The 27,100-nt window shown below is 37.2% G+C and overlaps 1 protein-coding gene and 1 pseudogene across 2 annotated transcripts in view; both read left to right on the top strand.

Moving 5' to 3' along the window:
- Positions 1-27,100, top strand: part of MICU2 (mitochondrial calcium uptake 2) — a 173,143-nt gene that overhangs the window by 84,187 nt on the left and 61,856 nt on the right. The window contains exons 5-6 of one of the 2 annotated variants that reach the window (XM_028104924.2): positions 14,708-14,755; positions 16,137-16,219. In XM_028104924.2, the coding sequence (XP_027960725.2) occupies positions 14,708-14,755; positions 16,137-16,219 (131 nt within the window). The remainder of the gene's footprint in view (positions 1-14,707; positions 14,756-16,136; positions 16,220-27,100) is intronic. The other variant, XM_028104932.2, reaches the window with a different exon arrangement.
- On the top strand, positions 10,091-10,728 carry LOC114210648 (ATP synthase peripheral stalk subunit d, mitochondrial pseudogene; annotated as a pseudogene).

Below are 27,100 nucleotides of genomic sequence, written 5' to 3'. Positions count from 1 at the left end.
TCTCAATAAATGCAGAAAAGGCATTGGACAAAACACAGCATCCATTCTTGATAAAAACTCTCAACAAAGTAGTTACAGATGGAACATACCTTATCATAAAAGCCATATACAAAAGACCCACAGCTCATATCATCCTCGGTGGGGAAAGACCAAGAGCTTTTCCCCTAAGGTCAGGAATGCAACAGGGATGTCCACTGTCACCATTGTTATTTAATACAGTACTGGAAGTCCTAGCCTTAGCAATCATACAACAAAAAGAAGTAAAAGACATCCAAATTGGCAAGGAGGAAGTTAAACTTCCACTATATGCAAAGGAAATGATAACTCTATGTAGAAAACCTAAAAGACAACCAAAAAATTCCTAGCATTGATAAATTCAGCAGTCACAGGATACTAAATCAACATACAGAAATCTATGGCATTTCTATATACTAATAATGAAGCAGCAGAAAGAGAAATCAAGGAATTGATCCCATTTACAATTGCACCAAAACCCATAAGATACCTAGGAATAAATGTAACCAAAGAGGCTAAAGATCTGTACTCTGCAAACTATAGAACACTTAAGAAAGAAATTGAAGAGGACACAAAGAAATGGAAAAACATTCCATACCCGTGTATTGGAAAAACAAATATTGTAAAAGTGTCTATACTACCGAAAGCAGTCTGTACATTTAATAAATCCCTATCAAAATACCACCAGCATTTTTCACAGAGCTAGAACATACCATCCTAAAATTTGTATGGAACCGCAAAAGACCATGGAATAGCCAAAGCAGAAGACGAAAAAGAAAAGCAAAGCTGGAGGCATCAGAATGCAGGACTTCGAGCTATGTTACAAAGCTATAGTGATGAAAACAGTATGGTACTAGGGGGAAAAAAAGCAGACACCTAAGATCAATGGAACACATCAGTGGAACAGAATAGAAAACCCAGAAATGGTCCCATAACTATATGGTCAACTCATTTTCAACTAAGCAGGAAAGAATATCCAATGGAAAAAAAGAGAGTCTTTTCAACAAATGGTGTTGGGAAAACTGGACAGCCACATGCAGAAGAATGAAACTGAACCACTTTCTTATACCATACACAAAAATAAATTCAAAATGGATGAAAGACCTACATGTGAGATAGGAAGCCATCAAAATCCTAGAGGAGAACACAGGCAACAGTCTCTGAGATCAGCCATAGCCCACTTCTTATAGACATATCTCTGGAGGCTAGGGAAACAAAAGCAAAAATGAACTCCTTGGACTTCATCAAGATAAAAAGCTTCTGCTCAGCAAAGGAAGCTATCAACAAAACTAAAAGGCAACCTACTGAATGGGAGAAGATATTTGCAGATGACATATCTGATAAAGGGTTAGTATCCAAAATCTATAAAGAACTTATCAAACTCAACACCCAAAAAAACAAATAATCCAGTTAAGAAGTGGGCAGAAGACATGAATAGACATTTTTCCAAAGAAGACCTCCAGATGGCTAACAGACGCATGCAAAGATGTTAAACATCACTCATCATGAGGGAAATACAAATCAAAACCATGATGTGATACCACCTCGCACCTGTCAGAATGGCTAAAATTAACACAGGAAACGAGATGTTGGTAAGGATCCTCTTACACTGTTGTGGGAATGCGGTTGGTACAGTCACTCTGGAGAATAGTATGGAGGTTCCTCAAAGAGTTAAAAATAGAACTACCCTATGATCCAGCAGTTGCAGTACTAGGTATTTACCCACTACTGATTCAAAAGGGCACATGGCACCCTGATGTTTACAGCAGCATTATCAACAATAGCTAAATTATGGAAAGAGCCCAAATGTCCATCAACTGATGAGTGGATAAAGAAAAGGTGGTATATATGTATGTATACACACACACACACACACACACACACACACACACACAATGGAATATTAGCCATCAAAAAATGAAATCTTGCCATTTGCAATGACATGGATGGAGCTAGAGTGTATTATGCTAAGTGAAATAATAATATGTCAGACAAAGACAAATACCATATGATTTCACTCATCTATGGAGTTTAAGAAACAAAACAGATGAATTAGGGGATGGAAAAAAAAGGGAGAGGGAGACAAACCATGAGACTCTTAACTGTAGAGAACAAACAGGGTGGCTGGATGGGAGGTGGGCAGGGGATGGGCTAAATGGGCAATGGGCATTAAGGAGGGCACTTGTGATGAGCACAGGGTGTTACATGTAAGTGATGAATCACTAAATTATCCTCCTGAAGCCAATATTACACTGTATGTTAACTAACTACAATGTAAATAAAAATTGATAATAAATAAATAGCATTTAGCTTTACTGTCCTATCTATTCAAGCCGAATTTCATTTCAATAAGTGTCACTGGAATATATTTAAATATGCTCATACAAATAGGCAGAGGACCTCCACTGGTCCTTTTTATATAAGGACAAGTCAGTGACAAGTAGATGAAGTGTTCACCTGAAGTTGGTGATAATGTTCTCTCCTGTTGTCTGAGGAGTTGGAGAATTAAGCAGCAAATGTAATTTCCAAATCAGTGGGTGATGAATACAGAAGACTTGTGACCGTTAGCTCAAGAGATTGACGACATTCTCCTGTCAACATTTGTTTTTACCTTGTTTTTGCATGTGAACATTAGTTTTAAAATGAGAATAAGTGTATCACATAACACTCCATACAGAAAGAAAACAAAATATGACAAAAAAGGAGTATTTGGCACCCCAACTCCATGAAGTCAGTAGCAGTTAAACTGCTTATTATTAGTATCAATTCCTGCTCTTACTTCAGTGCATCAATAATTTAGTAACTACATAAACTTGAATTATATTCTACAAGTATTAGTTCCTCATACTAAACTAATTATCTTTACACCACCCACCCCTTACCTGATTCTTTCCAGTCAGCACCAGATGTACTTAAAGAGGTTAAAAATCTCCTTTTTCAAGTGGGAGTTTACTGGGAAGTAGTCTCTAGGTAGTGAATAAGAGGGTATGTTCTGGATCAGCAGACTTAAATTCAAATTTTTCCTGGTTTTATGACCTCAGGAAGTTACTTAATCTCTTTCACCCTCACTTTCATTGCCTTTAAAACAAGATAGTAGGGTGCCTGGGTGGTTCAGTCGGTTAAGCGTCTGCCTTCAGCTCAGGTCATGATCCCAGAGTACTGGGATCAAGTCCCACAGCATCAGGTTCCCTGCTCAGCGGGGAGTCTGCTCTCTCCTTCCCTCTGCCCCTGCCCCCTGCTCATGCGCTCTCGCTCTCTCTCAAATAAATAAAATCTAAAAAATATATAAAAATAAAACAAGATAATGGTGCCTGCCTTTATGGGATTGTTGATATAATAAAATAAGATGTTTTTAATGTTTATAGTATCTGCTTAAACTGATAAGGAGAATGAGCTTTAAGCTGAGTTTGGATTCCCAACTCCACTAGTTATCTGTGTGATCTTGGGCAAGTTAGTCTCTGTTTCCTTACTATGTGTCTGGCACATTAGAAATTTATAACTGATAATAATAGCAGTATTGTGATTTTAAGATTTAAGTATTAACTGGATCTTGGCCTCTTACTAGTGAGTTTATAAATTAAAATAAATAATGCCTTTTAAATCGTAGTACAAATTTTAGGAAAGTGTCGTTAATTTGGCACTTCAGAGAAGATTTTAGGAATAATATTTAAATCCCAAATACTGATATTTAGCTCAAAGCTCTGGCCTTGAGGTATCCTTCCATGAAAAATACTTTCTGAATACATTAATATAAATATGTAATTTTAGGAATTCTATTAAAAGTTATTTTTAAGGCAAATTCATAAAATAAAGAGAGAAAGTTTAAATTGTTTTAAGAGAAAAGTATCTAAGAGATAAGAGATTAATCTGTAGTACTAAGAGAGACTCATTTTCAAGGACTTTAGAAGAACCCTTCACTTCTGAAAAGAATTACCTCCACAAGCGTCATTCCTCTGCATTAACCTTCCACACTTTCAGGAGTGCCTTAAATGCCCCCTGCTGTACCTGCCAACTTCCTGCTCATCAGCTGTCCTACTCTGTGAAAGTAATCTCTGAAACCACCAGAGATCTTGTTCTTTCTCATTTTTTTGCATTTTGTTGCACTGTACTATCTCTCATATTTTCTAATTAAACCATAAATTCTCCAAGAGGATAAATCTGTGTGGTCATTTGCATAGCATGTTGCCTGAAATGTTCTCTAGCACATAACAGATACTCATCTAAAATTGCATTCCATGCTAATTAATGTTAACGTGAACACGCTAATTACAAATTATTCTGATCTGTTTCAGTGAGTCCCTTGAGTTTTTTCGTTAATGTATTTTGAGTTAGCCTTTCTGTGAATTGAAAGTACAAAGACTACATGTTTTTAAACAATATTTTCCAATTAAATCTTTTCAGTAATTTATATTGATCTTCCCAGTTCAGATTAATTGGTATTACTTTACCAGCAAAATTAAATCCAGCTAGCAGTAAAGCTTTCATAAATTTTAGAAAGAGTACATCAACTATTTATCAACACCTGAATAAAAACATGGAATTATCAGCAAGTAATTTTACTTTATTTTTCATTAAAATACTTCTTTTGATGTAAAATATTTCTAAAATATACTAGGTGAAACTTCTGCCTCCTAGTGACCAACATTTTGTCAGCTTAATGCTTAATGACCTGCAACTGTCATACAGAATACTTTTGCTTTTCCTGAACTAGATACTATTTAAATTGAAGTTATTCATTGTATTACCATATTTTATGTGGTGTGTAGTTATTTCAAAGTACATGACCTATAAAATGCATTAAGTTAATTGAAGTAAATAAACCTGATCTTGGCAGTCTTGAGCACAAAACAGTTTTTTAATTGCACTACCCTACCATATAGATAAGATGAACGTATCTCTATTATCATATATTGTATTCACAATCATGAAGACAATTGTTAAAATTAGTAAAATGCATAATGAAGTATAGCCTATGCAGAGAAGAATTTAATAAATTTTAAAGATATTTTTTCCTTTACATAAAGGAAAAGAACATGCCTCCAAATCTAGTACATCCGCATCCTGCAACTATGTCCACCTTCTCCACCTTCGCTTTGTTACAGAAGTATCGTTCCCTGTAGCAGAAATAGTGCTGCCTCCCCGTATTTGCCCCAGGCCTCTTCTGTTGCCTTCACAAGACTTCTCCATTCTGGTCTTATTCCCTCCCCCTGCCACATTCTCTTTCTGGGCACTGTATCATTCCTCTCTTATATAATAACTTCAACATCTCCCATATTTAAGGAAAAACATTCCTCCTGTGACCCTACATCCAGCTGTCTCCATACTTTGTAATCCCTTTTCATAGGCAAGCTCTTTATTTTGTGTTGTGCTTACTTTCTCAACTCCCAGTCATCCTTCAGCCCACTTCAGTCTGGCACCCATTCTCCAATGACACGACTCTTGTCAAGACCATCAATGACCTCCTTATCAGATCCAGTGAAGACATTCCATATTCTCGGCATCCGTGACCCCAGCAGTACTGACACCATTACCTGCTCTCACCTTAAACCAGTCCCTTCTTTTGGCTTCTAGGACCCCATATTTTCTTGTGTTGTTTTCTTACCATCCTAGTGGTTTCTTCTCTGTCTCCTTTGATGAAATTCAACCAGAACCACCTAAGCTGGGGAAATCAAGTCATTCTGATGGGGAGAGTTTGAATGAAGGGGCTGACTCGTCAGTCCTAGCAAGCAGTGAGAAACTGTGTCACAGGAGATAATGGAGTTTGAAGGCAAGACGTAACAAACTAAAGGAAGTGGGAGGCCATCTGGCAAATGAAGGGTGATATTTTTGAGGCCTAAAGTATGGTGTGGGAGTTGAGATTTCAAAGAACAGTAAGCAAACGTTCATTTTCTTGGTATAGAGAAGATAGCAAATGGTGTTAGAGCTTCCATAAAAGAGGTTATAATGGAAGCCTTGTAAGCAACAGTGAGATTTGTAGGGAAGATAGAAAGTTATTCCCGTTTCCAAAATGTGTTTCAGACAGGAAAAAAATGTCAGTAGATTTTCTTATTCCCTTCTTTTGGGGGTAGGGGGGATTTTAAAAGGTGTTGTTCTCTTCTTGAAATTGAGGGCACTGTTATCTTCATTCAACTTCCTGCTCGCAATGGCAAGATTCATGAAGCAGTTTTGTTATCAGCAGATGAGTCAGAGAGGCATCCTCGTGAGAGGCATTCAGTCAAGACTCTCTTAGCCCCTTCTGGAAATCGTGGTTCTGGTTTCTAGGAGCAGCACTGTGACTCTGTATGTCTTTACCAGCTTTGCTGCTTCTGTGCCATAAGGGAGATAAAATAAATGTTTGTTTTCAGAGGCCACTGAGGAGGATTATCAGTAACTTCTTTATTTTCTTTAACTTTCAGTTACAGGCACATATATCTCTGTATGTCTTTTCCTGTCTCTCTTTCTATATATATACCTTTCTAACTGTCAAGAAGATAAATTCATCAGCCTACTCACACATTTTCCTATTGGATAGTACTCTCTCCCTGTTCCTTACATAGCTGGAGAGTTATTTATATTCTCAGAATGAATAGGGGCATCATACATTTCCAAGATTTCTAAAAGCATTAAAAACCAGTATTTCTGGATGGCTGGGGGGAGGGCCCTTAGTGATGCACTATTAGAAAAACAGAACGTGGAAGTCCACAGCAGAAAGTTTGATATTTTTCCTTTAGGCAAAGTGCTTAAGGTTATTAGTATGGAAAATAAAGGAAAGGAGATGATTAGAGAGAGAGAGGGAGAGAGAGGCTTTAAGAGGAACCAGGAGGAATAAATGACTGCAAGGATAGGTAATGTAAATAGCATTCATTTCAAAGTCAGTGAGAAGGAATAAATGATTTGTGCTGGGCACCTGCAGGAGGAGAATTTTAAGCCTATCTCCCTACCACATAGGAACATATGAAAGAACAGCCTTCATTAATAAAAGGCTGGTAGGGAAATCAGGACTCAAAGTGTGACTTAACAATGACAGGAAAACTAAGCAGCTGACAGGGAAATGAGGGAACAGCAGGGTTGCGTACGTAGGAAGAATTAGAAATGCCATGAAAGGGCAAAGTGAGAACTTCTAGTTCATCATTCCTCCAAATGCTGGTCTCCCTTATGTGGACTTTCCTATGCTTGCCTGTATTCCACTCTGACTGGGGTCTCAGTCCTAACCCTTCACATTCTCCATCCCTCGGACACATCTACTGTACCATGCTGTAGCTGGGAAAAGAACACCCGTCCCTAAGGATGGGAAGTGTCACAGGCCGAACGTGCCGAGCTTCACAATTCCTGTATGCCCTGGAGTTTGTAAGTTTCTTTAACACCTACTTCATCTGTAAAATAAAGGTAACAGTCTCTAGTTCGAGGGTTATGGTGGGAATAACATACATAAAGCTTCTCCGCCGTTCCTTGAGATCAAGTGTCACTAAAAGATCTTTTTATTATTATTAGGCAAATTCATGTGCCACAAGTTCTCTTGGATTCTTTGAAACTACATTATCCCAGTTCTCTTGGTACCTCTCTTGGTATCCCAGTTCTCTTGGTACCTTTCTGTCATTGGTTTCTCTTCCTCTTCCTGCCCATTAAGCGTTGGTGCTCCCTAGGATCTGTCCACTACTCTCCTCTTCGTGTTTAGCGCCCATGTATACTGATGCTAACTCTCAGATCCCCTCAGTGTCTCCAGCCCAGGCTCCTCTCCTGAGCTTCAGACTTCTGTATCCAAACCAGCTGCCGGATGCCAGCTTACGGGTTTCTCCATTTCCTTGAGTTCATCATATCCCAAACGGATCTCACCATCTTCTCCCTAAACCAGCATCTTCTTTTCTTGGTTTCATTTGGTAGTACTGCTTTTCACGCACCTCATCAAAACCCGAGAAATGTCTCTGAACCCTTTCTCTCTTTGCCATTTCCATCATTCACATGCCGTCAGATACAAAGTCTTCCTAATTTTGCTTCCTAGGTATTTATCAAATTCATCCTCTCTTCTCCCTACCTCTAGAGAATTTACAGGAAACAGATCAAGAAAAAAATCTTGGGGCGTGTCTTACTTCTGTTTTTCTTGGAAATATATGAGTTGAAATGTACATTTCCAGCTTAAAGAAGAGACACTAATATGAACATTATATAGGAGAGATTCAGCAGATTCATTTTTCACATATTACTTCTTTGCTGATATTAATGAAGTCACTTGAAAAGAATGTAAAATTTAGCTACATTGGAAACAATTTAAAATATTCCCTTTTACCACATAAAACAGCTATCAAAATTTATACTATATGCTAACTAGCAAACAATAGTATATCCTTGAAATAAGAAAGTAACTCATCCACCATGCATTATAAAGATATTATAAAGATCTTAGAAAGAAAAATATAATGTATAACTAACTGCATTTTTTTTTGAACTGAGCAGAATTCTTAATATAGTCCTTAAGGATGTACTGAATATAAATTAAAAGATACATTGTAAGATATATAAATATGTTCTTATGATGGATATGTTAATTTCTCTTTGGGAAACAGTTCTCAAAATGGCATTCAGTAGCAAGTCATAGTTTAGAATGGTTCCAAATTTAAAATATTTGTAGAGAAGCATAGTAAATAACAGAATTTAGTCATCTCTTCTAATGGCCCTTAAGGATTCATTAACAAATTTTTAAATATAATTATATAAAATACTTCACCTATTTAACATGCACTTTTAAGACATTGACATTTAACAGCATTTACTTTACAATTAAATATAAGAAATATATACATTAAACTGTTTCTCCTGTATTCTGAAGTATCAGTTTTCTTTAAAAGCATTTTCAGAGGGCAGATGCCTAGAATGCTATTGTACAACTATATCGTTTATAATCTATTTTGAGAGTGTAGGTGCTGTTTTTACATTGTCTCAACTCTGTTTATTCAAGCTTTTTATTTAAGTCAGCATTTCTAAGACACTAGAATTTTCTTTTTCACAAAGTCCCTTTGTAGAGGACGTGTACCTGTGTGTAGAGAAGAGTGAGGCCTCCTCTTGGCACCAAGCCCACGGCAGTTTAGCAGTCTGGCCATTTTTTCACATTGCCATATTCCTTTGAAAATTAGAAAAAAAAAGCTGTTCTCCGCTTTTTTGAGTCTGCCAAGGGATGAAATACTTTGATCCTTCAACTAACATTAGAGTACTTCTCTCAGGTAACAAGGTAATGACAAAACACATTTAATTTATTCTCCCTCCTTATAAACACTGAATATTTTTAAGGAAAAATATCTGAAGACTTACTGTGGGCTTTTTTATTAAAAAGAAGTATACCTGCTCCAAACAACCAAAAAGTTCGTAATGCACAAAAATATAAGTCATTTAAAATATGTGCCTGAAGTTACTTGTAGCTAAAACATTGATTTACCTAGATATAAAGTCCTTACCTGCCTTGCACTGAACTTGGGCCCTGAGTCTGTGTGTTATTTGATTGGGAGTCAGTAGGGCAAATCCACTGCCATCACCCTCTGCAGGCCTTTATTCTTCATGTCTAGGCTGTGATCATGGCCTTTCCCATTGCTTCTTCCACATAGATGTTATTTCCAACAGTCACTTTTTAATTTTTGTATTTTTGTGTTTAGTTTTCATATTCAGCTTCATCTATTATCCCACATCTCTTTTTTTTTTTTTTAAGATTTTATTTATTTATTTGACAGAGACGCAACAAAAGAGGGAACACAAGCAGGGAGAGTGGAAGAGGGAGAAGCAGGCTTCCTGCTGAGCAGGGAGCCCGATGCGGGGCTCGATCCCAGGACCCTGAGATCATGACCTGAGCCGAGGGCAGACACTTAACAACTGAGCCACCCAGGCACCCCTATCCCACACCTCTTAATTAAAATTTTCATTTGGAATTTTCTATATGTTTGAAGATCATTTTTAGAATTACTTCCTCTGAGACATCTCTGATCATCTAAGATCTAGAAATGATTTCACGTATTTCCAAAATCTGTAACTTTTATTATCATTGTTTCTCAATAGTATTTAGCATTTTTTATAAACATTTTTATTCTGGCCTCCTGTTGGAAGTATACAGCACCATCTATTAAGAATTCTTGGACCCAGTTCCATTCCTTGCTGCTGTGGACTCTGAGCTGCTGGCGTCAGTGAAGGATCTCAAGATGGCTGCACGAAAACTTGCTCTAAAAACCATTGACTGGGTAGCTTTTGGGGAGATTATACCCCGAAACCAGAAGGTCATTGCTAACTCCCTGAAATCCTGGAATGAGACACTTAACCTCCAGGTTGGCTACTCTCCCTGAGAAACCACCTGCTATCGACTGGGCTTACTACAAGGCCAATGTGGCGAAGGCTGTTTTGGTAGATGACTTTGAGAAGAAGTTTAATGCCCTGAAGGTTCCTGTGCCAGAGGATAAAATATACTGTTCAGGTAGATGCTGAAGAAAAAGAAGATGTGAAAAGTTGTGCCGAGTTTTTGTCTCTCTCAAAGGCCAGGATTGAGGAATATGAAAAAGAGCTGGAGAAGATGAGGAACATAATTGCATTTGATCAGATGACCATTGAGGACCTGAATGAAGTCTTCCCAGAAATCAAATTAGACAAGAAGAAGTATCCCTATTGGCCTCACAAGCCAATTGAGAATTTATAAACTTGAGCTGGGGAGAAAGCTCTGGCCCTTGTATTGTAAATGCTGGACATTAAAAATAATGATACGGTGAAAAAATTAATTAATCAATTAATTAAGAATTCTTGCCAAAGGGGCGCCAGTTAAGCGTCTGCCTTCAGCTCAGGTCATCATCTGGGGTCTTGGGATCAAGCCCCATGTCGGGCTCCCTGCTCAGTGGGGAATCTGCTTCTCCCTCTCTCTCTGCTGCTCCGCCTGCTCGTGCTCTCTCTTCTGTCTCTGTCAAATAAATAAAATCTTTAAAAAAAAATTCTTACCAAAATCAAACTTGAATCTCAACACACCTCTGGATCTAAGTACCAGTTTATAGAAAGTATAGAAGTTAGGGGTGCCTGGGTGGCTCAGTTGTTAAGCTTCTGCCTTTGGCTCAGGTCATGATCTCAGGGTCCTGGGATCAAGCCCTGCTTCGGGCTCCCTGCTCAGCGGGAAGCCTGCTTCTCCCTCTCCCACTCCCCCTACTTGTGTTCCCTTTTTGCTGTCTCTCTCTCTCTGTCAAATAAATAAAATCTTTAAAAGGAAAAAAAAAAAAAATACGGAAGTTAGAGGAGCATGTGAAATGACACCAAGAAGATGCAGTCAGCAAAATTTTCTAGACTGTAGGAAACTTTACAGGTCAAATGACCAGGCATCTTTAACAGATAAGTTGGTTAAGCATCTGACTCTTGACCTCAGCTCAGGTCTTGATCTCAGGGTTATGAATTCAGGCCCCACATTGGGCTCTACACTAGACATGGAGACTACTTAAAAAAAAAAAAAAAAGATTTAAGACCAGAAAGCAAAAGAAAAATTTAAAACCTGTGAATCAAAGTACACTCTGAAGAGAATGAAAAGGCAACCCACAGGAAAGGAGAAAATATTTGCAAATCATATAGGGCAACAAGAAAACCAAACTTATTAAAAAATGGGCAAAGACTCGAATAGACCTTTCTCCAAAGAAGATATAAAGTTGACTAATTTCCATGTGAAAGGATGCCTGACATCACTAACAATTAGGGAAATGCAGATCAAAACCATAATGAGATACCCCTTAATACCACTATTATCAAGAAAAAAACTGTTGGCAAGGATGTGGAGGAATCATAACCTCTGTGCACTGTTGGTGGGAATGTAAAATGGTGCCACTACTTTTGAAAAAAGTATGAGGGTTCCTCAAATTAAGAATAAAATGACCATATGATCCAGCAATCCCACCCTGGGTAAATACCCAAAAGAATTAAAAGCAGAGACTCAAAGAGATACTTGTACACCAATGTTTGTAGCAGAATTAATCACAATAGCCATTAGCTGGGTGGAAACAACCCAGATGTCCATCAACAGATGGATAAACAAAATGTGGTGTATATATATATAGTGGAATATTTTTCAACCTTACAAAGGAATGGAATTCTGACACATGCTACAATGTGGATGAACCTTGAAGACCTTATGCTAAGTGAAATAAGCCAGACACAAAAGGACAAATACTGTATGATTCCATTTATATGAGGTCCGTAGAGTAGGCAAATTCATAGCAACAGAAAACAGAAGAGAGGTTACAGGGGCTGGAGGCAGGGGTTTTAATTTTAATGATTAAAAAGTTCTGATAATGGTTGCAAAACAATACTTCATGCCACTACACTGTACATTTAAAAATGGTTAGGGGCGCCTGGGTGGCTCAGTCTTTAAGCGTCTGCCTTCGGCTCAGGTCATGATCCCAGGGTCCTGGGATCAAGCCCCGCATCGGACTCCCCGCTCTGCGGGAAGCCTGCTTCTCCCTCTCCCACTCCCCCTGCTTGTGTTACCTCTCTCGCTGTCTCTCTGTCAAATAAATAAATAAAATAAATAAAATAAAATAAAAAATAAATAAAAATGGTTAAAATGGTAAAATTTTTGTTATGTGTATTTTGCCACAATAAAAAAAAAAGTGACTTGAGACCTTTTGACCGAATGTAATGCAGGGACCTTTTTTGAATCCTGATTTGAGCACACTTGAAAAAATGTTTTTCTGAAACAGGGACATTTGTAAAAGTGATGTGAGTTTGATGATACTGAGGAATTATTGATAATTTTTTAGGTGTGGCAAGTATATTTGTGGGAAGGGGACAGTCTTTTTAGAGATACAGCTTGAATTTTCTACTGTGAAATAATATATTGAGATTTGTTTTAAAATAATCCAGTGCGGGGGGTGGCTCCTGGGTGGCTCAGTCTGTCAAGTGTCTGAGTTCAGCTCAGGTCATGATCACAGGGTCCTGAAATAGAGCCCTGAGTTGGGCTCAGTGCTCAGCAGGAAGTCTGCTTCTCCCTCTCCCTCTGCCCCTCTACTCGCTTGTGCACGCGCACTCTCTCTCTCTCTCTCAAATAAATAAAATCTTTAAAAAAAATAATTCAGTGGGAAGTGGGGGGAAGGGAGTGAAAAGAGGTATAGATAAAACAAGAACTGCCATGAGTTAATTACTGAAGTTGATATATATAATAGTTATTTATTATATTCTCTCTACTTTGGTGTATGATTGAAGTTTTCCATGATAAAGTTTTTTTTAATTGTGTATTTTGCTATTATATCAAACTTATGATCCAGAGGGAAAATTATTTTTAGCTTATCAGGAAGCCATGATTTACAAGACACTGTTTCTATATTTATTGCTATTCTTTTCATTGCAAGCACATAAACCCAGACACTACCTATTTGAGCAAGAAAGGACAGTTGTAGAGCTAGTAGTGGCCAGACACAGAGCTAGCTTCAAATTCAGTTTAATCCAGTGCTCAGACATCACCAGTATCCATCTTTCAGGCCTGCCAATTAAAGATTGGCTGCATTCTCAGGCCCTAAACACTGGCTCTCTGACAGTTCCAGGCACTCTCTCCATTGCCTCACATTCCTAAGAGAAACATTCTCACATCATCAAAGCCCAGGGGAATGGGGGAGGGGGAAAAAATAAAGTGAATGATTTAGCATTCTTGTCAGAAATTCCACTCTGAGTGACCCAGCTTAGGTCAAGGCCCATCCCTGAACTAGTCCCTGCAGCCAGACTAACGGAACCTGCTCATTAGCTTGGGTCAGCCTTTTGCCCATCTCTGCACCAATTCAGTAAGCGTACGATGATTGGCTTAGGCCTATCAGCTTCTACCTTCAAAGGTGAGGATGGTCATCCTACCAAAACTATGTGTTTGAGAATGGGGAAGGAATGGTTTCCCAAAGAAAAATCAAGTTACTGCTGCAAAGATTTAATTAATCTCATTTTAAATAATATAGGTTGACCTTTTGTATATTGAGATCTCTGCTACTCTACTGAATTTTTAAATTTGCTTCACTTGAGATGTTATGAATAATTAAATTTAGATAGAAATTGCATGAAGTGCCATGCAAATAAAACCTGTAGTGGATACCTGTTATTTGCTAGCCAACATCCATTCCCCTTTTTTACTAGTAATAGTAACCTGATGAAAAAAGATAGTATCTTTTTTAAGTATTAGTACTGTACTTAACTCTCTATTACAGAAGTTTTCCACTGTACCAAAGAGAGGTAAATTAAAGTAAAAATGTGTGTGTTTTTATCCCCCCGCTTTTGTGAGGGGGGAGGGGCGGAGGGAGAGAGAGAATCCTAAGCAGGCTCCATGCCCAGCACCAGACACAGGGATTGATCTCATGACCCTGAGATCATGACCTGAGCAGAAGGAGTCAGACGCTTAAGCAACCAAGCCACCCAGGTGCCCCAAAATGTGTGTGTTTTTAATTAGGTGAAGTTTCCATATAGTATCTATATATGATTACTTCTTTTTTTTTTTTTTTAAGATTTTATTTATTTAATTGACAGAGAGAGAGAGAACACAAGCAGGGGGAGTGGGAGAGGGAGAAGCAGGCTTCCCGCTGAGCAGGGAGCCCGATGTGGGGCTCGATCCCAGGACCCTGGGATCATGACCCGAGCCGAAGGCAGTTGCTCAACCAACTGAGCCACCCAGGCACCCCTATATATGATTACTTCTAAACCTTCTAAAACTTACCTTCTGATGTTTTTATTTTATCTCTTTCAGGACTAATTTCGTATACTGAGTATCTTTTCTTGCTTACAATCCTCACTAGTAAGTACCCCAAAGTTTTTCTCAGTGATCATGTGGAATTCTGTATTCTTACCAAACAAGGTTTTGGAAGTTTGGTATTTATGTCTTTATCATTAAAACATTATTGCTACCTTAGTTTCTTTCTTTTTTTTTTTTACTTTTATTTCATTATGTTATGTTAATCACCATACATCATTAGTTTTTGATGTAGTGTTCCATGATTCATTGTTTGCGTATATCACCCAGTGCTCCATTCAATACGTGCCCTCTTTAATACCCATCACCAGGCTAACCCATCCCCCCACCCCCCCACCCCAGAATCCTGTTTGTTTCTCAGAGTCCATAGTCTCTCATGCTACCTTAGTTTCTGTATCAACAAAATGATACTGTTGGATTAGATTAGCCCTTGTACTTCCTTTGTACTGTGGCTCCCCATAACTCTCTCCTTAAAAGACTTGTTGAACAGAAGAGAATCAGACTTAACCTTCACATGTTAAAAAACCCTTATCAGACATTCTTCAAAATTCCTAATCAGTACTCTTAAGACTGGTCATGAAAATCAAGGGAAGAATGAGAAACTTTCACAACTTGGAGCAGAGTAAGGAGACCTAACAACTAAATGCAACATGGTTTCTTTTTTTTTTTAAAGATTTTATTTATTTATTTGAGAGAAAGAATGAGAGAGAGAGAGCGCATATGAGAGGGGGAGGGTCAGAGGGAGAAGCAGACTCCCTGCCGAGCAGGGAGCCCGATGCGGGACTCGATCCCGGGACTCCAGGATCATGACCTGAGCTGAAGGCAGTCGCTTAACCAACTGAGCCATGGTTTCTTGTATTTGATCCTAAAGTAGAAAAAATAGCATTAGTGGAAAAACTTGAAATCCAAATAAAGTCTGTAGTTCAGTTTAAAATGCTATTACCAGTGTTAATTTGTTAGTTTCGACAATGATACTGTAGTTGTAGAAGATGTTAACATTAGAGGAAGCTGGCTGAAGACTATATGAGAACTCACTATACTATATTTACAACATTTCTTAGGTCTAAAATTATTTCAAAATAAAAAATTTTTTAAAAACCCAACTCTGAGGGAAATAAAGAGTAATAATCAGTATGAAAATAGCCAAGTTACTATAAGAATATAGGAAAGCCCCTGGTAGAGTTAAAGAAATAAGTTCTCAAATTAATTTTGCTTTGAAAAGCAGAGCACTTAATAGTAGAACAGCACAGCTGTGAAAATATATCAGCCTTTGAAAATTATTATAATAAGAAAAGGTCATTTTTTTATCTGTTTAGGCACTTATATATAGTTTCTAGAAGTTTTTTTCAAATTTGAAGACTTATAGATCATAAGTAATTTGCATTTCACCAACATTTAAATAACTTCACTTTTCACTTAATTGCAGAACCTCATACTGGGTTTCATGTTGCTTTTAAAATGCTGGATGCAGATGGTAATGAGATGGTTGAGAAAAAGGAATTTTTTAAGGTAAGCAGATTCTACTTATTTTTAGTTTATCATAAAACATTTAGATGCTTGTGTGATTTTACATTTCCATAAAAATTAAAATTATATCCACTGCTTACATATGAAATGTCAAGAAATCATTCATATATTCAGAAGTGTTAAATTTTCCATATTACAACAAAGGAAACTGTTAAGGAACAGAGCATAATATTCCTATGGGAGAAATGACCTTATGCATCTATACTTTTTAGGGTTTTATTTTTATGATTTCTGCAGATAATACAGTAGAAAGGGCCTCATAGATATGTTCAGAATTATTCTTATACACCCCTACCCCCAATAAAGGAGTAAGAAAAATTAAAACTTAAGCCTTTATAAAGAATAGGGGGGAAAATGAAAAAGCTACACATAGGTATAAATGGGTGCAGATTTTCCAGGAATCTGCTAAAGCTAATATTTGAAAAGCTGAAAATCTGTTTAAATGAAAATACGTTTCCAAGACAACTCTAGGACATAAAACCAGTAAATTTCACTCCATTCCAAGAATGTTGATGGTAATATTAAAAAATACCTCTGCACATAAACTGTTGGGTATGTGCCAGAGTTAAATGTTTTTAATGTATTAGAGTGTTTTGTGAAGAAAAAAATAGAACATGTAGATAAATATATAACAGCACTTGGTACATACTAACTTCTTAGAACTACCATTGATAATTACTCATTACATACATAAATGACTACTTTATGACTTTTTTTAAAAAAGACTTTGAGACGTGAAGCAAATGGATCTCTCTTATATTGCTGGTGGGAATGTGAAATGATATACACATTTTGGAAAACAAAATTGGCAGCTTCTTAATGTATACTCAGCATATGATGTGGCAGTTCCACTTCCATGTATTTAGTCAAAGAAAAGAAAACATACGTTCACCCAAAGACCCGTATGGGAATATTCATAACAATTTTATTCATAATAGTCCCAAACTGGAAACAACCTAAGTGTTCAAGTGACTAGGTAAACAAATTGTATCCATACGATAGAATACTACTCAGAAATAAAAAGGAACAAATTACCAGTAAGTACAACATGGATGAATCTAAGTGAAGGAAAAAGTGTACATACAGTGTGATTCCTTTGATATGAAACTCTAGAAAAGGAACATGTCTTTACTAACAGAAAGCAGATCATTGGTTGCCTGGGGCTGAGAGGGAGTAAGGAATTGACTGCAAATTGATGAGTTTCCATGAGGGAACCTCCTGAAGTGCTGGAAATATTTTAGACCTTGATTAGGATGGTAGTGACATGGGTATATAAATTTGTTACAACTCATCAGACTGTATATTTAAACAAGTGCATTTTATTGTATATGAATTATACCTCAGTAAACACCTTTGACAAGGTTTCATTCCACAGGCTTTGCCAATTTAATTACTGAGATATTTGGTTTTTATATACAAGAAACTGTCTCAAAGACTAGAAACAAATGACATAGCAAAAGGTTCTAACCAGAGAATCAATTTATAGAACAGTGGGATCCAATAAAAAGTAGGCTTATTTAACATTTTAGAAATTATCTGGAAGAGGGTATAAAGAGTATATAAATCTAAGCATGTGGGGGAAACTAAGGTAAATGACATGAACATCTATGTGAGTGGACAATAAAGTAGCAGATGCAGTTCTCAGTGTTTTAGCTTAAAGTGTAGTAGAACCCATCTTACTCAATGTGGCCACTATCAGTAGTTCAATTAATTTAAATAATCTGTTAAAGGGAGAATAATTTTTAAAAATAAAGATACCTGAATAACAGACATTTTAATTAACTTAAATAAATGCACATCCATTTTAGAACCAAGGTCTCTTTTTTTTAAGATTTTATTTATTTGAGAGAGAGTGAGAGTGCGCGCATGCACAGAGGGAGAGTGTGAAAGGAGAAGCAGACTTTCTCATGAGCAGAGAGCCCGACGCGGGGTTCAATCCAAGGACCCCGAGATTATGACCTGAGCCAAAGCAGACGCTTAACCAGCTGAGCCGCTCAGGTGCCCCAGAACCAAGGTCTTTTCTTTCAAGTGGAGCCACTGATTGAAATTACCTGTTTTTCTTGCCTATGTATGTCCATAATTTATCATCTGCATTTTCCAGTTTGTTTTCTTTAAATCCAGAAAAAATGTAAAGACAGGTCTGAAGCAGTCTGAATGTAGCATCCTTCAAGATCTTTGTGATTTTTCCCACTCTTTACAGTCTTACCCTAATTAGAAGCAACTTTTTTCTTTAGCAGTGTGCCTTAATAACTCTAAAGTATTCCTCCTTCCTTTTTTACTGAAGCAACTCTTTTCAGACTCATTTTTCATTGATATAAATATTTGCATTATTGCGAGTGGAACACACACACACCACCACCACCACCATCACCCTCTCCCCCATGTTTAACCAAGGCTCATAAACTCAAAGAATCAAGCTTTCCATCAGAACAGAACAGGTGTAGGATATCCCGTCGTGCTTTCCTTGACATTGCAGTTTCTAATGGGATCTGGCAGCTGCAGGTGGTACTGGCTCACATATTTCAGGGTATTGGCAGATCCAAGAGACTAAATTTTATGCTTTTATATTTGCAGTTTATATCACCATTCAGGAAAAAAAATTTACACAGTCTCTGTGCTTAATGCTTCCATTTCAGGCTCTTCTGATTTTTCACCAAATTTACTTGTCTTTAAAGCTACATTCTCACCTAAGCCACAAAGGAAGACCAATGTCCCAGTGTCCCCATGTAGTTAACTTCTCCTGCAGCAGGGCACCTGGGTGGCTCAGTTGGTTAAGCATCTGCCTTTGGTTCAGGTCGTGATACCAGAGTTCTGGGATTGAGCCCCTCATTGGGCTCGCTGCTCAGCAGGGAGCCAGCTTCTCCGTCTCCCTCTGCCACTCCCCCTACTTGTGCGCTTGCTCACGCTCTCTCTCTGTCTCTCTCAAATAAATAAATAAATAAAATCTTTAAAAAACAAACTTCTCCAGCTTTCTGGTGTTTCCAGAAAACCCTATTACTTCACAGTAATATTTAATAAAATTAAGTAATTACAGTAACAAGTGCAATGTATAATTGGTTTGGAAACACAAAAGACTTAGCAAACATTGAGCTTAGCTGAGAGCAGGAGTGTGCAAGCATTCTTGAGATTTGCGAAGAGCTTTCTGTGAATATCTGTCATGGAGTTCTACAGGAGGAGCAGGGAGCATTGATTAATCACTGAATTGGTTATGTGGAAGCTGGTTAAGTTTTCTTACATTTTATTTAAGGAAAAAGAACCCATTATACAATATAGGAAATTGAATTCTGGAATATCTAGAACGTAGTGAGTTCAGCATAACTGTAGACTAGCCTCAATATTTCAGATCAGTATGTTGGTATAAAATTCCAGAAAGTATCCTAAAACACGTAGAAAATATACCCTCACACCAAAACAGATACCTTTGGATTTTTGTGTGGTTAGGGGCACTTCATGAAACATACAGAACTGAAATAATGGGAGGTGAGAAGCTTCTTTCTGGGGACCCATTTTAAAAATAGGACTCACGGGGGAAAAAAAGGGACTCGTGGTGGGGTGCTTGGGTGGCTCAGTCAGTTAATTGTCCAACTCTTGGTTTCAGCTCAGGTCGCAATCTCAGGATCATGGGATCAAGCCCTGCACTGGGCTCTGCACACAGTATGGAGTCTGCTTAAGATTCTCTCTCTCTCTCTCTCTCTCCCTCTCCCTTTGGCCCTCCGCTGTGGTCACGTGCACACACGCACGCACGGTCTCTCTCAAATAAATCTTTAAAAAATGGGACTCGGGGAAAGGCAATTACTGTATGGTCTTACTTCTGTGTGAACTCTAACAAAAAACCAAGCTCATGGAAAAAGAGATCAGATTTGTAGTTATCAGAGGCAGGGTTGCAGGGAGTGGGCATAGGAAGGTGATCAAAAGATACAAACTTCCAGTTAGAAGATAAATAAGTACTAGGAGTGTAATGTGCAACATGACAACCATAGTTAACACTGCTGTGTGATACAGAGGAAAGTGGTTGAAAGAGTAACTCCTGGGAGTTGTCATGACAAGGAGAAAACATTTTTTTTTTTTGCTTTTGCTTTTTATTGTATGTGTATGAGATGATAGATACTAACTAAACTTACTGCAGTAATCATTTCAGAATACATGCAAGTCAAACCATCATACTTGTACACCTTATGTCAGTTATATCCCAATGCAACTGGAAATAGATAGGACTTGTGGACTATTAACATACTAGAAGGATTAATGATCAAAGTCTATAAAGCCATAAAATAACAAATTTTCCAACACAAACTGAGGAAGACATCTTGCTGAAACCTGTTATGACAGAGGTCAGAATTTATAGGAGTAACATTAATACTTAGTTGGCAGTATCAGACAATGAAATGTTTTATATAAATGTGATTTTTTAAATTGAGGTTTACCCTTTAAACAGGATTAAACTTTTAACATTTGTAACTCTTTTTGATAAGCCCTCCAAGAATATATATATATATATTTCCCTGTCTTTTCAAAGTGTTATAATGTGCATAATTTATCCTCTATTTTTTGACAGTTTAGGATTATCATTATGAAGGTCAGTTTCATAGTGATGGGCTAGTTAGATTTTTAGAGTCTATTAAATTAGTTAGATTTTAGAGTCTATTACTTACCCTTACACTGAATGGCCTTAGACTTTCATGCTTTTAATTTGTATTTCTGATTTTTGTCCTCATTGTTAGGAATAATACTAGTTCGTTATCACTGGTATCAGTGAGAATGAACAGTTGATCTTGAATACATGATGAAGTAATAATGTTGGGATATTAATTCATGTTGATCTGTTTCTTTTTACTTTTTTAAATGTGGCTACTAGAAAACTTAAAATGACTTATGTAGCTCTATTATATTTCTGTGGGACAGCACTGCTTTAGAATATATAAGACTATAAATTCTGAGAAATCTTCATAAATATTTTATTACATGTCCCTCATGACAGTTGTTTCAAGTGCTGAAAAAGATCTTTCTTGTGGGTTTGCAACTTAAATAAGAAAGCTGGAGAGTTCCAGAGGATTGAAGTTGCCTGAAGTATACCTCTGGATACATCAAGTTTCACTTACTGTCCAGAAAAACAGGTAGTAATTTTACAGGATTCACTTTCTCAAAGTGGTAGAAGTTAAAAGTAACAGAAAGCTATAGAGAAAACTACTATGTGACTGCTTAAAGAATATTTGGAAGGTTTCATGGATTCAAACATGTTATATGTAAGAGATATGGGTTTGAAAAACTAGAAATTGTTTTGTTACGTCATTGTGAATAAACGTTAGCAAATCTGCTTGTTACCAAAGCAGTAGTATGGATAAAGTTTACCATTGTAGAGCAACTAATTTATGAAAGAAGCCTGAAATTCTGCCGAGAAGTTGAAGGTACTTGTGAATAGACAAAATGGAAAAAAAAAAAAAAAAAAAAGCATTTCCAGATATCATGGCTCTTACTCAGGACCTCAGGTTAAAAAATACTCAAAAAGCAAGCAGGAAAGGAAATACAAGATAGTCATCATAAATTTGTCTTCAAATTCCATTTCATTCAGGCTCAGGAAAGCAAAAATAACCATATTGCTCTATTTAGCATCAACAGTGATTAAATAACCATTATTAATGGTCTCTTGGGGAAACAAACTTTATAAAATATAGACCACTGTAAAAGCATTGTTGTTGTTCTTGTGTGGTTGGAATGTGAACAGAGACACCTAAGAGGCAGAATCCCCAAATGTGAACTGTACACTGCTGTCAGGAGAAATCAGCAGGCAGTTCTGGAAATAATAGCGCTTCAGTGTTCAAAAATTCATCTCTGACCACAGTATGAAAAGTGAATTAATAGAGAAGAGATTGGAGGCAGGAAGTTTGTTAAGCTTCAGAATAGTCCAATTTACAACTGTGAGTGAAAAGTAGAAAATGTAATTGAGACATGCTATGGAATAGGCTCTGTAGAACCTGGTTTCTGGCAGGATTGGAGAGATGAGGGAAAAGGAGAAATCAGTGGTCACTCCTTTTTCCAGCCAGCCTAACTAGGAATAATGATAGAATAATGATAGTACTAACTGATCTAAGAGAAAATAAGACTACGTCTTATTGAGGATTGGTTATGTATAACATAATGTTACATTATTAAATCTTTACAGCAGCCTACAAGGTTAAGTTATAGTATCCCCATTTTAAAGATGAGAAAATTGGTATGTAGTCAGTATTGCAGCCATGATTTGATTCCAAGTCCATCGAGTTCTAAAGCCCTGCTCTTTCCTCAATGTTAGCCTGCCTCATTTGAAGGAGAATGCAAAGGAGGACTGGGTTGAAAAAGACCTTAACTCTGAGCTTGGAAATGTTGACCTTTATAAGCTGTTGGGACTCCCTGTAGTGGTAGATGAGTGTAACAAGCAACTGTCTGGAGATAAGAATGTAGCCAGGATTAGGAAGCATCCTGATAGAGGTGATAATTAAGTCATGAGAGTATGTGACCTAAAGGGTAGAATGTAGATTGAAGAGGGATAAGATCAGAGTCTTGGAAAACAGGTTGCATTCAAGGGGTCAAAATGAGACTGAGAAGCCAAAGAATGAAATTGAGAAGGAGCAGAGTACCAGAGAAGTAAGAAGAAAGCCCAGAGAATGCAGGATAGTGGAATCTAGGGAAGAAAACAGCAACAGTGAGGAAGTTAATATCCAACTCTTTAAAAGTAATCAAGTAGGATAGCGACAGAGTAGAAAACTCCTTAAATTTTGTAGGTCTTTGGGAACCATTTCAGAAGCACTTTGAAAAGAGTAGTAGAGACCAGTGCCACAGAGCAAAAGGCTAAAGAGGAGTGGGTAAAAAATGCAAAATCAATGGCAGTAGAAAAAAATTACTCTTCTGAGATGCGTGATGTTTAAGGAAGGAAATTAATTTGATACTAGTTTAAGGTAGAAAACCTATCTGTCTGCACAAGTAGGACCTGAAATACCAGCGTGATAAGTCATAGGGTACCATTACATCCTACCTAACTCCATCTACCTCAGGTATAAGAAAAGGATATAGTTAAGATTGTTATTCAAGTTGAGGCTAATAATTATGGAAAGGGTATTCTACATGAAGGTAAAATTCTATTATGCAAATTAAACTGTTAGAGTGTGCACAAACTATAATTCCCTTAGACCTGGATGAAATTTCTGCTTTTATTTCTAGCAGTCACAAAGCATAGGGAACCAAATCTTAGAAGTACTTTATCCACGATATATACCTCCCTAGATTTATTCGTAAAGTTGGAGGTAATTTTATAAAGTGGACGTAATAGAGCCTCTGGTTATATCACTGTCATAGTTACCAAACCAAAGTTCTGTTTCACTATTCTAATATTTGATGATAATCAAGTCTGAATAGACAAAGCCTGTAAAGGAGACACTGAACATGAAACTGAAAAAGGCAATAGAGGGCATGTTGTTCTTCTCTTTATCATCTTCAGGTCTCTTCTCACACTGAAACATAGAGTTTCCTGGAGCCTAGGCATGAGCCTAGGCATGACTCTTTTACTGCATATACAGCCTCTATCCCTGAAATTGTTGAGCATATCTACTTTAAAAGTTTTCAGATACTTTTTCTCAAAATTACTTAACATGCTGAATTTATGGAACACTTTCTGAATACGACAATTTTTTCCTTAAATGTTTGGAAAATTCTTAGATGATCAACTCATAAATTAAGAAAATAAGAATAAAAGCATGTTAGGATATGCCACTGATTCTTTTTTTTTAAGTGTCAGATTATAAAGGTCAACCTTTTAAGCTGATACAAGGTTCTTTATGCTGATCATAGAAATAAAACAGTAAACTTGATAACTCATGAAGCATGATACAGTCAATTTAAAATAACAACATGGAGAAGATGGGGGTGTAGAAAGACCCTAAACTCACTTCCTCCCATGTATACACCAATTCTGTAGCTACATATGGATCAGTTCTCTCTGAAAAAGGCCTGAAAACTAGTTGAACAGCTCCTCCACACCACAGGATAAAAAGGCCATATGGAAACAGATAAGAGAGTTAGAGATGTGTTCTTACAAAAAAAAAAAAACTTACCCCTAGCATGGTAACCCACAAGTGGGAGGGATCTTACAAATAAGAATGTATTCCTGAGGAATAAGGGGTTCAAGCCCCACATCAGGCATCCCAACTCCAACTCTTGGAAGTTACACTGGAGAGATGAGGCCCAAAATAACCAACTTTGAAAACCAATGGGGCTTACATCCAGGAGACCCAAAGGGCTGTAGAAAACTGAGATTCTACTCTTAATGGACTCATACACAGACTCACCCTTGGATTCAGTATTTAAGCATCAGGTTAAAAAGTGCTTAGGCCATATGTGAAGGAAATTCATTGGCTAATCTTAAAGCATCTGCTGGAGGATCACGGGTCTTGTAGAACTCTCTCAATAATGGAGGTGCTCACAAGCACCATTTTTTCAGTCCTATTTCACCTTGCTACTGCTCTTTGCCCCACCCATGCACTCTCCCATTGCCCAGCCCTTCTAAACCCAGCAGTGGGCTTGTCCTACCATGCCAAATTGACAGGTATGTACAGTCCACACAAGGGATGCCTGTTAAATGCCTGGCTCTGGTGGCCAGGGAGCATTGCATTTCTAGGCCCCACATGACTGAAACAATTGAAGAGACAATTCTTGGCAGGCTACCACCCCCAGGGTACTGCATAAACAGCAATTGAAACACATTCCCTGTCTTCCTATGACCACTCCATCAAGATGGAGATACAGCTGTTTTGCCTCATACATAGAAACAAATACAGAGTCAAACAAAATGAAAAAACAGAGGAATGTGTTCCAGATGAAAGAACAAGATAAAACCCCAGAAAAACACCTTAATGAAATGGAGATAAGTAATTTACCTGATAAAATGTTAAAGTAATGGTCATAAATATGCTTGCCTATCTTGTGAGAAGAATGGATGAGTACAGAGTGAACTTCGACAGAGACAGAAGACATAGGAAAGTTCTAGACAAAGTCACAGAGCTGAAGAGCACCATAACTGAACTGGACAATATGCTAGAGGGGTTCAAAGCTGACTAGATGAAGAAAGGATCAGTGATCTGAAAGACAGGGCAGTGGAACTCACCCAAACAAAGCAGCAAAAAGAAGAAAAAAGAATGTTAAAAAATAAAGATAGTTTAAGGGACCTATGGGACAACAGAACCAACATTCGCATTTAGGAGTCCCAAAGAGAAGTGCGAGATCAAGGGAACATAAAATTTATTTGAAAAAATAATGGCTTAAAACTTCAGTAACCTGGGGAAGGAAACAAACATCCAGTTCCAGGAAGCACAAAGAGTTCAAAATAAGATGAACCCAAAGGTATCCACAAGACAGATTATCGTTGAGATGTCAAAATTTGAAGACAAGGAGAATCATAAAGCACCAAGAGAAAAACAGCTTGTATGTACAAGGGAAACCCCATAGGACTGTCAGCAGATTTTTACCCCATAGGACTGTCAGCAGATTTTTAAGCAGAAACTTTACAGGCCAGAAGGGAATGACATGATAGTCAAAGTGCCAAAAGCAAAAAACTTTGAACCAAGCATACTCTACTCTGTGAAGTTATCATTCAGAATTGAAGGAAAGATAAAGAATTTTCTTTTTTTTTTTAAGATTTTATTTATTTATTTGTCAGAGAGCACAAGCAGGAGGAGTGACAGGCAGAAGGAGAAGCAGGCTCCCTGCTGAGTGGGGAGCCTGATGCAGAACTTGATCCCAGGACCCTGGGATCATGACCTGAGCCAAAGGCAGCTGCTTAACCAACTGAGCCACCCAGGCATCCCAGAAAGATAAAGAATTTTTAAAACAAGCAAAAACTAAAGGAGTTCACTACCACTAAACTGGCCTTACAAGAAATTTTAAGGGAATTCTTTAATCTGAAAAGAAAGGGAACTTATTAGTAAGAAGAAAACATAAAAGTAAAAATTTCAGTGGTAAATGTAAATATATAACAGACAATAGACTAATCACTTACAATGCTGGCATGAAGGTTAAAAGAAAAAATTAGTAAAAAAAAAAAATAAGTAACTATAACTACAATTAGTTAATGGATATACAAAATAAAATGATGTGTAATGTGACATCAAAAACGTAAACTGCAAGGGGAGGGGAGTAAAAATATAAATTTTTAGAATTCAGTTTTAACTTCCGATTGATATAAAATATATTGATAGCAATATAAAATTTATATAAATATAAAATATATATATAGGTTGATATGTGTAAACCTCTTGGTAACCACAAAGCAAAAATCTGTAGTAGATTAAGACAATGAGAATGGAATCTAAACATAACACTAAAAAAGGGCATAAGACCACAAGGGAAGAGAGCAAGAGAAGAAGAAAGAAACAAAAGAAGAACTACAAAACAGCCAGAAAACAATCAACAAAATGGCAGTACGTAAGTACCTATCTATAATTACTTTAAACATAAATGGACTGAGTTATTTAAAAAAAAAACCATCTATATATTGCCTATAAGAGACTCATTTCACATCTAAAACAGACTGAAAAGTGAAGAGATGGAAAAAGATATTTCATACAAATGGAAACCAGAAGAAAGCTAGGTAGTTTTACTTACATCAGACAAAATAGACTAGACTTAACACGAACTGTGATAAAAGACAAAGATGGGCATTACATAATGTTAAAGGGTTCAGTCCAGCAAGAAGATAAAACATTTGTACACTGAACATAGAAGCACCTAAATATATAAAGCAAATATTAACAGGGAGAAAACAACAGCAATACAGTAATAGTAGAGGATTTTAATACCCCACTTACATCGGTGGAGAGCTCATCCAGACAGAAGGTC

This window comes from Eumetopias jubatus, unplaced genomic scaffold (assembly GCF_037043125.1).
Source record: "Eumetopias jubatus isolate StellerSeaLion01/CBP00866 unplaced genomic scaffold, mEumJub1_p1.0 scaffold_3, whole genome shotgun sequence".
Classification (NCBI taxonomy): Eukaryota; Metazoa; Chordata; class Mammalia; order Carnivora; family Otariidae; genus Eumetopias; species Eumetopias jubatus.
Note: the sequence above shows the minus strand (reverse complement) of the source record. Positions and strands in the feature narration are given on the sequence as shown.